Source organism: Salarias fasciatus, chromosome 18 (assembly GCF_902148845.1).
Source record: "Salarias fasciatus chromosome 18, fSalaFa1.1, whole genome shotgun sequence".
Classification (NCBI taxonomy): domain Eukaryota; kingdom Metazoa; phylum Chordata; class Actinopteri; order Blenniiformes; family Blenniidae; genus Salarias; species Salarias fasciatus.
This window is the reverse complement of record NC_043762.1, coordinates 8430371-8444490: the sequence shown is the minus strand read 5'-3', so window position 1 is coordinate 8444490 and position 14120 is coordinate 8430371. Positions and strand designations below refer to the sequence as shown.

Genomic DNA, 14120 nt, shown 5'->3' with positions numbered 1-14120 from the left:
GGCAGTGCGAAGTGATTTGAAAAAGCTATGAAAACACATTATATTTACACAGACATCTAATATTTGGATTGAAGAAGCGACGAGAGCGTATAAGGGAGGCTCATTACCTTCTCGATAGACTCCAGGGTCTCCGTGTATTTCTCCTCCGTCTGTTTGATTTCTGTAAGGCAGCAGCTTCGGACGTCCACCTCCGCCTGCTTCTGGGAGGAGAAACATGATCAGAACAACTTTTTTCAATATCTCTGTTCACTCCCAGAAGAGTTTTTCATTCATTCCTCATTATTTTGGCCCATCTGCAAGCAAGGAAGTGTTTTTTTTAAAATATGTATTCAAACTATCTTTGAGCTGCCAAACAATTCCTCCTATGTGCATCAGACATATTTCTGAGTGCAGCGGGAGGCTGATGGATGAATGAACTGTTTGAAATGAGGATCACAGCTGTGGCTCCGAGCTATGGAAACAAAATATCTGAAGGGCAAATCAGAAAATAGGAAGGATGTCTGATGTGCCGGCTACTTCTGAAACAACTAAATGAAGCAATGAACTGGATCAAAATCAATATACAGGTGTAAAAGTCACCAAAAGTTTGGGAACCTCTGCTGTGAAGCCATGCTTTCTGATGCGAAGCCCTCTGAACTTCCATGGGCCTGAAATACCTCCTTCAAATAAAGCTGCCTTGCCTTACTTTAGTAAAAAAAAAAAAAAAAAAGTTTTATAACCAATTTTGGGTTTGAAAATTTTAGCTTTTCAATGATTTTTTTTTATATAAATCTTACAAAAATCAAAAATAGAGATTTACTGAGCATTTAAAATGGAAAATTGTGCTTTAAAACAGACAAAAATTGCACCACCATGAATAAATGTTATTTTTTTAAATGGTAATAGAAAAGTTTGTTACAGCTGATCGGAGACCAAACTCAGAAAACACCCCAAAAAAAACCACATCATCATCAATATTACAGTCTCACACACATTCACACCTTTAGAGTTACCAGTTAGCTTGAAATCCATGTTTTTGGAGACTATGCGAGAAAGCCCATGCACGCACAGGGAGAACGTGCAAACTCTGTTCAGGATGAGTCGAGAAGGCTAACTTCTACACGACTGGTTGGCAAAGCAACATGATAAATAACAACACTTGTTTTTAAACGGGATTTTTTTTCTGATGATACGCCTGTAGCTTTATGAAAAGTTTGATTTTTCTTCATCTTCTCAGTACTTAAAGGTCATCATGGTGGGGATTCAACAGGTGAGGAGTTCAGTGTGTGTGTGTGTGTGTGTGTGTGTGTGTGTGTGTGTGTGTGTGTGTGTGTGTGGTGCTGACTCATCGCGGTACCAGTGGGGGCAGCTGCTCGGTCCTCATGAGGTCTTCGTAGATCTCCCCACCGGCGTAGTCTTCTTCCAGGCCGTACACGGCGGCGTACAAGTCGCCTTCATCCTCGAGGACGCTCTCGCTGTCGCGCACAAACGCACAGACTGACACCTCTGGAGTGCGCTAACTACCTGTCAGAATTTGCACTTGGCGGGTTTTTAAAAACAACAACTAAATTCACACAGTCAATATGTGTGTGAATTAAAATGCTCCAGTGTTCAGTGATTACACGTGACTCTCCCCCATCAATCAACAACATCCATCCGTCATGTGGGAGTCAGCGCTCAGCAGAAAGCAAGCAGAATTACTCATCGGTTTCCTCTGCTGGTGGGAGAGAGCGGGAGCCAAGGCTTTTTACCAAAACATGTGGGTGTCCAGACCCCCGGAGAGCCCGGATGATGAGCAGAGCCGGTTCTGCTACTGAGCCAAATAATCACGTCTATCAACAGCAGTAATGGGCCCGCAGAGAGGAGCCTCATACATACTCAATCAAGTCCTGCAGATTGTTGTACACGTCTTCGTCTTTCAGGCTCTCCTCGGTTGGGAATGGCCTAGAAACGACGGAGAAGCAGCGTGTGGGTTCGTGTTTAACAGGAAAATTGCTATGGAGGGACGACTACTGCGTGGCTAGAGGGAGGAGGGCGATCTCTGATATATTGAAATGTATTCACATACCAAAGATACGCTTTCTGTAGAGAAAAGCATGCAAATGATAGCTTTTGGGAGACTTGCTTTTGAACGCATGGATATGCTGTGTTTTGGAAAAACAAAGTAAATATTGTTTCCAGTGAGGAATGAAATGAGATGGGAATTATTTTGAGAGTGATGTCAATTTTTTTAAAACGTGTGAGGTAAAAACTAACATAAAAATACAGCTTTGAATCGATCATGAAATGAAATTTAAGATCATTCAGGATTATAATGTAAAATAATAGTCACATATCAAAATGGCATGGGCTTGTTTCTTTCCTTTTTTATCTGAAATACTGATATTTGAGGTCATTTCATTTGCATAGATTCTTTGGGAGTGGAAAAAACAAGCACTGGATTTCAAACGTTATCATTTTCCGGTTATTGTTTCTGAATTTGTCTTTTTTTTTTTTCCTTTGATTAAATGAAGTATGTCCTTTGTCGCCTGTCAGCCCAAATAAGGCCTACATGTTAATTTACTTTAATTATACCTTGATATTAACTTGATGATCACATTAGTAGCACTGATCATTTATATATATATACTGTATATATTTTTTTCTTTTTTTCATGCCTGAATAGGTCATAATCTAAAAAAGTGCATCAAAAGCACATTTGTATTCAAAAAATAAAAATAATCCTCTTTAAATATTGTGCTTAAGAAAGGGTTCAATCGGAGGCAAAATGCTCAATTTTAACATATGTCTATTTTATGCGCTATGTGGAGTGTCTTGGAACAGTCCACTGATCGCAAATGTCATTAATGATATTGGTGAATTAAATAATATAACACATGATCACACCACATCAAGTCAACACATACAGAGAGCAGGTGCATCACTAGAATTTTTTTTTTTTTTTGTACTGACAGTCTGATGAATTTGGTTTGTTAATTGAAAACAGATCTGTATAAAAGATCAAATAACTATAACAGCATAATATCTATTGCAACAAACAACCACAACATAATAGCTTCTGATAATAATCTCATCATCCCCACACATGCATTCACAATTTCATTTAAGTGTTTCAGTTAAAATCCAATGTTATTAATCTGCCCAGCACATTTTAATTAATCTCTCTTGTATTTTAATATTATTCAAGCACTTAATCTTTAAAGTACTATTTATTTTTTGCTTACATAATTTTGATTCTTGTCATGAAGATAAGAGCTGTAGCTACGACAGTGGCTCTACTGTTGAGAAACGCAGGACGAAGACTTAAAAGGAAGTGAGTTAGAAACCACATTCTGTGCAAGTAGTAACGGTTTATATTCATTTAATTATTTTTAATTTCTTAAAGGTGACTTACTTGAATCCTGCTTGCTGAGCAGCTGTTGTGTATGAGAGCTTGGATAGAGTGTCCATAACCTGGAGAAACAAAGTGAAAAAAAAAATCTGGGTAAAAGCGTGACGAATAAACAACCGAGCAACATTTAAGAACTGATTTGACTTGATGCCATGTTCAATTATTCCAGGTTACATATTAAAAAATAAATAAAATAAGAGTATGAAAGAACAAACTACTGGCACTATCCACACCAACCAACCAGGATCTTAAAACTCTACAGCAGGGGTGTCAAATATAAGGCCTGGGGGCCAAAACTGGCCTGCAAGAGGCTCCAATCAGGCCGCCAAACACCAAAAAATGATACAACTTAAAAAAAAAAAAAAAGTAACAAGGTATTAAGGTACTGAAAAGTAGCAGAAACAATGCAATGCTATGAGTGTTGTGGTGACCCGAGCTGAGATATCAGTGACGGAAGCTGGAAAGCTAGCATTAGTTTAATGGTGTTTTGTACACAGCATCATCTGTGTTATCAATTTTTGTTTCAATCACATCAGGCCAGACAGCATTAAAAATCCCTCATTTATGGAAGGGCTTTGTTCATTAACCTGTGAATCTTTACATTCAGGCCTTTCTGATTTAGGAAGTGCCTCAACTCAAACACAACATAGTTTGACACATGAACAAATAGCAGAAATTGGACGTGAGCAAGTCAGTTGGAAAATAAACAAGTCATTAATTAAACTAAGCATACAGTGTGCTTAAAGTATAAAGAATGGTATAAAGTATCAAATAGTGGAACAGTGGCCGCCATGACTTTGGAGCTGCAATGCATCATGGGAGTTCAGGATGGACTAGCAGTATATAACTATACAATGACAGTATCTAGAAGAGTGTACTCGTAGTATACCTGAACTTCAATAATCTATAATGACAACTACAAATATGAACCCATTACACTAGTAGTGTATAGATGAGTGTACTTGTTGTATACTTAAAAGTGTAGATTTGTAAACTCGAAATGTCTTGATAAAGTATACTTTGATAAACTTAACATGTTCTAATTTAACACAAAGAAGTATTAAGTTATTATACTTTCTAGTACAATACAAGCACATGATCTGCAGTATGCTTACGACTATACTTATACTGATACTCAAGTATTCTCAATAAAATGAACTTAATGTGCACTACTTCTTGCTAAGGGTAGACATTTCCATCAGATATGCTCTGCACCACATGAGAGAAAAGATTATCATTTCACCATTTTACCGCTCCGGCTCAGTCAAGATGAAACTGGGCTGGATGTGTTCCATAACGTAAAACATATCGGACACCCCTGATCTACAATATATATGAAACAGCTAAACTCCGAAATGAATTACCAGTTGAACCATCACACAGTGTTTGTCTGCAACTAGAAATAAAATCTGCTGGAAGATGATGCAGCTAATTAAACTAAGAGTTAATTGAACTGAACTGTTAGCGGAAATACTGCACAAAGCATTTGAATGCAATACATTTTCTTTCTTTCTTTTTTTTTTTTGTTGCATATACACGAACACATCATGAGTACTGTATTCAGTTAAGTCTGATAGTCAAGTATGAACTGTGGCAGCAGGAGAGGAGCTCTGAACCTCAGAGACAGATCGGTCGGCAGGAAATGGTCATGATACTTCAAGTTCACACATCTGTATCGCACCGTGTACACATTATAGTGGTGTGTGAGTGTGTGTGTATGTGTGTGAGTGTGTGTGTATGTGTGTATGTGTGTGTACAACCAAAAGTTCCAAAAAGCAGCTTCACAGTTTAGTCAGATTTTAGGAGAGAACTGAAGAGTAGAGCTGTGCTCTCACTTATCAGTTGCTAATTCATCTTTTCGGTCATTTACGTCGTTGAGCAGAACAAAATATCGTGAAACTCAATAAAAATACTGATTTCAAGTGACGAAACAAAACTCACTCATAATGTTTCTAAATTTTGCCTAATTGTCGACTGAGTGTTTAATCCAGAGACGTCACACACGTTTTCGTTCAGGTTAAAGATGTTTTTGATGAAAAAGACTATTTGCTCTATTCGAGGGTCTTGAACTGTGAAGCGGTTCACAAGGCGATGGGGTTGAATATATCAGCCGGGCTCTCTGCAGCGTACCTCCACTTCCTGTGTGAATAGCTGCTGTGGCTTTGGTTTGTTTGATTTCACATACAACTGTTTGACTTGTATGTGATGGAAGGAGTCAGCGCTGCCTCTGAAAACTGACTCTACCATCACATCTGATTTACTAATAATGTTCTAACCAAAACAGAAAGTGACATTTGCAGTTGAAGCAGGGTTTTTGAAGAGACGACACACTTATACCCTCACCCTGGATGAGTGGAGAGGATGTAGCTGTGGACTGACAATGCAGATGAAGGCATCTTTGAGTTTCGTGAAAATATCTCCATGAATAATAAACATTCCACGTTTGTTAGTTTCATGAAGTGTGTCAGAAAGTCTTTCCCACACCTGGTTTCCTTCATGAAAATGCAACTTGAGAAGCAAAACCACAAACTGTGCTGAAGTCCAACCTCCTTGGTTCGTGTGGCCTGCGTCGACTGAGACAAGCTGTGGGGCTCAGACGGCTGTATGTCGTAAGTTTAAGAGGTTTTCTCCGCAGAATAAATCCAGACTGTTACAAAGTGATTATTGTCACAATGCAGAGAACAGTGTTGACATGAGGGGGGAAATCTGAGGATTCTGTCAAGAGTTTGGTTTGAGAGTGAAAAATTTGTGGGAGATGACGCAGCTCATTTTTTTTTATCTGCACAAACAAGATTTCCTCTTGCTTCATTGACACTGCTGTAATTGCTAACATATATATTATTTTTCTCTTTGTTTTAAATTCAAATAGAGATGGGTTCCTGCATCTCACAGAAATGTTCAGCGATTATATCTTATGCATGATGGGATGCTTGGAGAAACTGAACAGATCAACTGAATGTGAGCAGTTGCTTTGCAGTGTGTGTCTGCACAGATCAACCGAAGCGACTATTTGCTGCAGACTTTGAGCAGAGAGTAAATCAGAATCAGAATTCCTTTATGGTCACCATGTTCTGACAGAAAATGAAAATAAAGGCAGAAGCAGCTCTTGTCGCAGCGCAACAATATATGAATGTACTGTAGCCTTCATTCATTATTAAACACAGCGTTAATTTAATTTGTCGTCTGTAATTGGATGGTCCTAATGAAGAAATAATGTTTAAATACGGATGGAAAACTTTATTTCTCCGTTTTCTGTAAGTTTTTGTGTTTTCCATCGTCATTTGTCAGGTAATTATGTTTTTAAGAAATATGCATAGTAAGTTCTGTCCAAAATGAAAGAAAAAGAGTAAAAGATAAAACAAATACATCCTGTTTATTTGGCTGCTCCTTCTTCTCACACAAAGACCCGAAGAAGAACTAAAATCACAAAACTTAAATGTAAAAGTGACAGCAATGAAGAACACTGTGTGTTGTCTAGTATTTTGTATAAGATGAAAACAAGTTATGTGGTTTAGAAGCACGTAAGCACATGCAGTGTGTGTCTTCGTCTGTCTGCCTCCTGCACACGGTGAGGCCTGGAGTCTCTCAGGATGGGAATGTAGGTTAGAAGGCTCTCATTAGATATTCACTGGACCAGCGCTGCGTCTACGGGCAGAGTTGGCCCGACCGAGCGCCGGGTGGATTAGACTGGCTGAGATTTGAGATGTTCGCCTCTGGATGTTTCTGGAAAATAAGGGCGAGATTGAGCAGTTGGTGTTCGGCTGCACTGCCCCTGCCGGGAGTCCGTCCAACCCGGCCGCCGAACGGCGCATTTCTGACTAGTGATGCAACGACGCAGCGCAATCTTCCGCCTCCGGAAGCTTGTTTGCTGGACGGACAACCCCTTTAACACGACGGAGATTACGCAGCCGGGCTTGGATCCATGCACTGTACATATTTGCAGGCAGCGCCTCCCCTGTGGGATTATCGGCAGGCAGATTAACTGGAAGCTTCTTTAGAGTGCAACACACTGAACTGGAAGAAAAGAGAGTCTGTGTTGGGAGAGCTGCACGCAAAGCTCCACACAAACTCACTCACAGTTCTTTAACATTCACGACCCCCCCGTTCCCGCCACCAGAGAGCCAATTTTATAATCCTGTATAATGTGAAATCCCTGCGGAGGAACCAATTGTGACTAAAGATCATTTATTTTCATTAAAATCTGCTCAAACATGAGAAGCCCTGACATTTCCATCAAGTATATTTATATATGACTTTAAAGCAGGGGTGTCCAACATAAGGCCTGTGGGCCAGAACTGGCCTCTGAGAGGTTTAGCCATTCAGCTAAACAAACCACCAAACAAATTGGAAAGATGTCAAAGAAAATACTGATTTTTAAATTTAGAAATTTTCATGATGCACCACAACAAAAGAAAACTTAAAGGCACTATTTCACAAACTCAACTATTTAAAATAGGTAAAATTGTGTATTTTACCACTGAACTAAAATATCTTTGACACACATGATTCAAAGAAAAAAAGAGTAAAGTCCTGTCAAAGACCAGATAAGGAATAAAAAAACCACACACACATCAGATTAAACAGATACACAAAGTCAAACAAAAATTAAACATTTGGAGTTTTAGAGAAAAAAAAATGACTGCAAGAATCAAAAAAAGAACTGTAATCAAAGAAATTGAAACTCAACAGCCATGTGGCCACAAGTTTTAACGAATGACGGAACCTGTGGTAATCTACACTCTGCTGTATTTACTGTGAATAAACTCCAAACTGAGCGGATGTGGCTCTTCGTTCAGCGCAGTTAAATCAGGCTCCTGCGCTGCGAGCGACAGTCCACAAAGTAGGTAGAGTACACTGGAAACCCACTGACCTGGTCTCACACACACACACACACACACACACACACACACACACACACACAGAAACCAGCTTGCACAATAACACACCAATAAAAAGAAGCCAACCATTGCCCTCAGAATGCACTCCATAAAAATACAAAACTGGCCGTGGGGTGGACAAACACTGCATGCTTTTAAACACACACTCACACACACACACACACCCACACCCCTTCAGATGGCTCAGTCTCCAAGGTCTTTATCGAACTGGTGATCATATATGATCCTGTCCTTATCTGTTCACATGTCTTCCTCACAAGTGAACAATAATCACTGCATGCATGATTAGAGAGTTCTGCTTTACACTGAGAAAGGTTTGGCTTTTGGAGGAGTTTTTTCCCCCTTAAATTCTGATATAAATGTAGTTTTGACCTGTTTAAACACTCTGAAATTATGTATTATTTATTCATACCCAAAAATAACTTCACTAACTTTAAAAATTCACTATAGCGGAAAAAAGTATCTTTCTCTTCTTTAGTTCAGGAGCCACATGCAGCCAAAGTTCATCTGGAGTGGGCCGGACCGGTAAAAGTGTGCCATAGTAATCTTTAAATTTAGACTTTTAATTTTTTTTCTTTGTTGGGGTGTAAAGTGTATGTGATGAAAATGGTTATTTTCATAAAAAACAAACAATTACTGCAGAAAATCTTAACATAAAGCTAATTTAATCAAACCTTCTGTAACAAAATACGTTTTAAAAAAAAACTGTTGCATTATATGTTTTTTTTACAAACTTGGTCACCAGATAGATATTATGGAAGCATTACTGATACCTCAGTCCAAGTCTCAGTGTTATGTTGCATCCACTACTCTTCAAAAATCAGTTTTTAAAAAATCTGTGTTTTCTTTGAAATGTTGTAATTTGCTTGGTAGTTTGACAGGTTGGATTCTAGTCCCTTGAGGTCTGGTTTTAGGGTCGAAATTTTCACTCTAAAAATGATTTTCATAAATGTCCTATAGATGGTTAGCACAGCTAACTTTTCATTAACTTCAGTTCTATTCACACAGTTGCAGAAATATTTATAATGTACTACTAAAACGCTCTTTAAAAAATGTAACCTTGATTAAACAATCTCTCTTTCTACAAAACTGGACAAGACAACAACCACGGAAAGTAAAAAGTACAAATACGACTCAACCAGAAACTCGAGACTTTGAAGGGAATCCTGCTGGAAGAATCTGGTTCGCTTCTTTATCACTCCAAAAATTAAAAAGCAAGTAACTCCATGTACAACAGGTCTGCTGGAGAAACTGGACTTTTTGATGTGGCTCATTCTCATGTTTATTTTTGGTGGGGGATGTCAGATAATATTGCTTTGTAAAATTCCTGATGGGTCATCCCACAAAACGGCAAATATCTATAGAAAGTATCTATTGATGGCAAACAAGGCAGTGATAATGAGACATTTGGAAGAAAAAAACAGCGTGGAAGACATATTCTTAATGGAAATGCTTTAACACACATTTTCAGAATGCAGGAAGCACAACTGGAAAAAAAGAAAGAAATTCAGGTTCCTGGCACAGCTGGTAGAAGTAATGTCTGCAGCCATTCAGTAAAAAAAAAAATACTACTTAAATTAAAACAATTAAGCAAAAACCACATTAGAAGGAGTTTTGAAAACTTTTGTTTCAAATCAACAGGCTTTGGTCAACAGGAAACAGACAGTTGAGAAGATTTGAAGTTTTACAAAGTCTTGAGGACAAACTGCTGTTTGTTGTCGCTGAATTTGAACGAGTTTCGAGGTCCGGTTTAAAGGGGCTGTATCGTGCTTTTTTAGCTAGTCCAAACCCTAGAAATGGCATTAACATGGTATTATTTTATTTTTGGCGCTAAAGAAAAGTAATTTTGTGTGAAATAAAAGCTTTTCTGGGGCTAATTCTGAAACCCAGAAGAGAAAACGCTCCGTTTCACTGAAAATCCCGCCTCTCCCCCTGTGGACTTTGACTGACAGCGTACTTCAACCAATCAGCACTTCAAAACAAATACGCTAGCTAGCTTTAGCTCTTTAGCTCTAGCTTCTCTGCACGCAAAGACACGCGAAAACATCTTTTCCTGTGAGAAACCCACCAAGCGCAGACCCTTCAGACCCTTCAGACTCTTGCTCTTGCTTGACTGTTGCTTTCAGACGATGGTTAAAGTTTATCTCCGTAATCAGAGTTAGAAAAAAGCAGCAACGCTGATTGCCGAGGGCCTGCGGGAGGGGGGCTCAGGGGAGCCATCTTCCCCGTGTGACGTCAACGTGGGAAAACAGAGCGTTTTCGCGGGTGCGGGAGGGGCTGCCTCTCTGAGCAGCACAACAACGAGGAAAGCTCAAATGCACAGGCACGAAGGAAAAAAACGCTTTGGGGGTGTTTTTGGTGAGTACGTAACTGTATAACAAGGTTAAAACATACAAAAAGTGAATTTTGCATGATACAGCCCCTTTAAAGTTCCCACTCCCACTAAATCCTGCACAGTTTACACGCCTTCATTCATCACTATACATTAAAGAAGTGAGCTGTGTGTGTCTGTGGGTTTGTGTGTGTTACCTTGCCAAAGTCTCGCACATCGAAGAGATCGAAGGCATCGAATAAGTCACTTTTCTTCAAACCGAACACTTCACAGCAGGACGTCAGGAAAAGCCGAATGTTCTTCAAACACAGGAACTGTAAAAAGAGCAAAAATAAATCAGGCCCGTACGTTTCGTCTCCACGATTATTTTTAGCAGAGCAGTTAAAGTAGTGTGTTCTGTAATTTCAGTTAAAAAAAAAATCCCGATTTGCCAAAGTATAAAATGAAAGAATTTTTACAAGTCATACAAAATTTGCACGGCAGCGCAGTGGTGGAGTGGTTAGCACTCTCGCCTCAAAGCTGGTTGGAATTTTGTAGACATTCTTCAAACACACACATTCAATCAATCAATCAATCAATCAATCAATCAATCAATCAGTCTCTTTATTTGAACAACAATAATAGCAGCAGTTGTCCATTTATGCAGTAATATTTGAACTGTGCTCAAAAAGGAGCAGGTCCAAGTTTGAAGAACTTATTAAATCCACCCCTTCACATTTAAGAATCATACAAATTGAATCCCACATCCATTAGAAAAAAAAGAAAGAAAAAAAAAGAAAAGAAAAACAAAGAAAAAAAGAAATTTTGATGTGAGTGTGAGTTGGAAAAAGCTGTAATTAGACTGATGGATTAGTTTCATTTACCTGGAAATAACATTGAGATCGTATAGGATAGACCTGGCCAATGTAGCCCAGATCACAAAATCACAAGTAAAAGCTGCATAGGCACACATGCAGGTATTGCATCAACCCACAGCACCGATAATTAAACATCTGCTCAGGGCAGAAATGTACTTTTTGCAGCACATTCCTATTTAATCACAGGTAACCATAACTGGAGTCTGTTTTGCAAGCATGAAAAAGCAGGGGTTTTTTTTAAATCTGTCCAAACCTTAGGCTTAATAAACACCTAAAAGCAACCAAGCTAATTATGATAATTACCAAGCATTGTGTTGTAATAAAGCAAGTCCAGTCAGCAAAGGCCAGCTGACAAGAAGGCACAGAAAGGGTGGAGTGTGAGACTCAGATGTAAAGCACACTGAATCCACCCTCAGTACCCGAAAGGAGGCTGTTTGCATGTATTCCAGCAGAAACATGCTGATATATTGTAATGAAAGGGCAGGAGTCAAAGTCAGGTGTCTAAAAATTTACCAACAGATTCTGCAGACGGAAAGTGAAAGCTGAAAGTTCAACAGTGATGAATTGAAACCAATAACTCTCTCCTGTGCTGGTGTCAGTTCGCTTTACGATCTGGAGGCTGAGCAGAGAGCCAGAAGCCGAACAGCTTTCAAAAAAGACTGTGGTCACGGTTCAGACTTCAAGGAAGAGAATGGGTCGTCGAGGAACCTCTTCCACTGCCGAGCCAGGGACTCACTCAAGTATCCACACAGGATATAAGACGTAAACTCTGCAAATTTGCTTTTTCAAACCGTTATTAAGCAACAGCTAATCTCCAAACTGTATATGTGATCATTTGCGGTGAAAACACAGTAGAAGCAAGATTTTTTGGAGGAGATAGCCCTTTTATCACATCAGCTCATCATAGAGACGCCTGTAATCGCTCCACCGCCCCCTGGGGCCCCGTGCGTCTGCAGAGGAAGTGCACAAACATGACGGCGTCGCACCAGCTGCAGCCTCAAACAGCTCCAGCGCTCCCTCTCCTCTTCTACTCTGACTGAGTAAACAGAGCAAAGTCACCCTAATTATAGAAGAAAATATATCCTTCACGTGTCAGTGTTTGGTGGAGTTTACATTGGACGATAATGAGGACGTTTAATGAAGAAAGCCTTCCTCGATTCTCCATATTCTGTAACCTCCATGCATTTCATTATCACTCATGCCAAAGCCGAGCACACAGTATGATAAAAATAGCACTTCTAGGCACATTTCCCTCACAGTACACTGCACTCTTGTCCTGTAGTCCATTACCTTTGTGCCCTTGTTTCCTTTTCTAAGCTCGGCAGTCAGCAGAGCATATTGAAAGTGCCATTTGGAATCTGGAGCCCACTGACACACATGCCTTTCTTGACCGCACTCATATGGCCTACAGCTGCAGGCTGTGGCCGCCCATTGTTTGGCACATTGTGCCCTGGGCCTGCTTTCACTGTGGATCAAGAATACAGAAAAAGAAGAAAAAAAACAGTGGCTATGCACTGACAGGGCAGAGCACAGGGTGCAAATGCAAACTATGTCTGTCTTTTTTTTTTCGACTAAAACAAGAATCTGAAGGCAACTGAGGAGATGTCTGTTTTAGCCAAAATGTTTAAATTTAGATGCGATGATTCAAATCAAGCATTTTTGTCAGGCATCCCCTGAAAAAAAACACAATCTGCCATTGAACTACGAGGCCAGTGGAACAGTTTCGCGTGTGCTTCACATCAGCCTTTTAAAATTAATGAAAGATCTGTAATATGAGGAGGAAAACAATCAAATCTCTGGGTGAAAAGGAAGTCTGCAACTCAAAGGAACTTATTCAAAAGTGAAAATTAAAAATAAATGATAAAATGTTTTTATTAACTATTGAAATTTGATTTTATTGGATTGCCCATAATCTTGCTCAGCACAAAGTCACATCAAGAAAGATGCTTTCCTGAACTCGGTCTTCTTTTATTTAAGCTTAAATGAACTCCTCTTTTTCTAAATCACTTCCTCAAGATAAATGTCCATAAATTAAATAAAAATATGTAGTGCCAGTGGCTGTACAAACCCCAAAGTCTCTCAGCGCATGTTGTGCGGCTTCACTTTCAGTCAGGCGACAAGTTGGAGCACAAACTGTGCAAGTTTCTTAGATAATGGGTGGATCAAAGTTAGGATTTTATCAGGCCTCTCCTGTGGCGGCTGGAGGAATTATGAGCAAGAAAAGGTCGACTTCTGGACATTTTCTGTGGGTTTTACAGGCTTGAGCTTTTAGTTTTATGTGCCGAACATTTGAAGAGCTGGCACTAAAATAAACAGAGTGGATGTCATTGTGAGGACATGCAGGTCATCAGTAGCAGTGTTTACAGTGATGCTTTTCAGTTTGACATGGTGCCAGGATAAACAGACTGTGATTACAGATGCAGGACATTAATAGGAAAGAGAGAGAGAGAGAGAGAAATTAAATATCTAATACTTTATATAATCATTCCAGACTGACAGAAATTGGGGATTTTAACACAAATCTCCTTTAAAATCGAAATAAAACTGAACAGTTGCAAAGCACAATACTTCTATGACATACAAGTATCATCACATGTGGGACTGGTTATGGAAAAGTTCTGCCAATCTGTGGGTGAAAGCAGATTTACATTTTCATCTCCAAA

The 14120-nt window shown here is 39.3% G+C and overlaps 1 protein-coding gene across 3 annotated transcripts in view; it reads right to left on the bottom strand.

The window, feature by feature from the left end:
* LOC115405824 (guanine nucleotide exchange factor VAV3-like) overlaps nucleotides 1-14120 on the bottom strand; it is a 47466-nt gene that overhangs the window by 32904 nt on the left and 442 nt on the right. For 2 of the 3 annotated variants that reach the window (XR_003933471.1, XM_030115555.1), the window contains exons 2-6: nucleotides 10798-10914; nucleotides 3374-3432; nucleotides 1858-1923; nucleotides 1337-1454; nucleotides 108-200 (exon numbers count right to left, since the gene is read on the bottom strand). Coding sequence is in view for 2 of the 3 variants with exons in the window: in XM_030115555.1 (XP_029971415.1) it covers nucleotides 108-200; nucleotides 1337-1454; nucleotides 1858-1923; nucleotides 3374-3432; nucleotides 10798-10914 (453 nt within the window). In the remaining variant the exon portion in view is untranslated. The remainder of the gene's footprint in view (nucleotides 1-107; nucleotides 201-1336; nucleotides 1455-1857; nucleotides 1924-3373; nucleotides 3433-10797; nucleotides 10915-14120) is intronic. The other variant, XM_030115556.1, reaches the window with a different exon arrangement.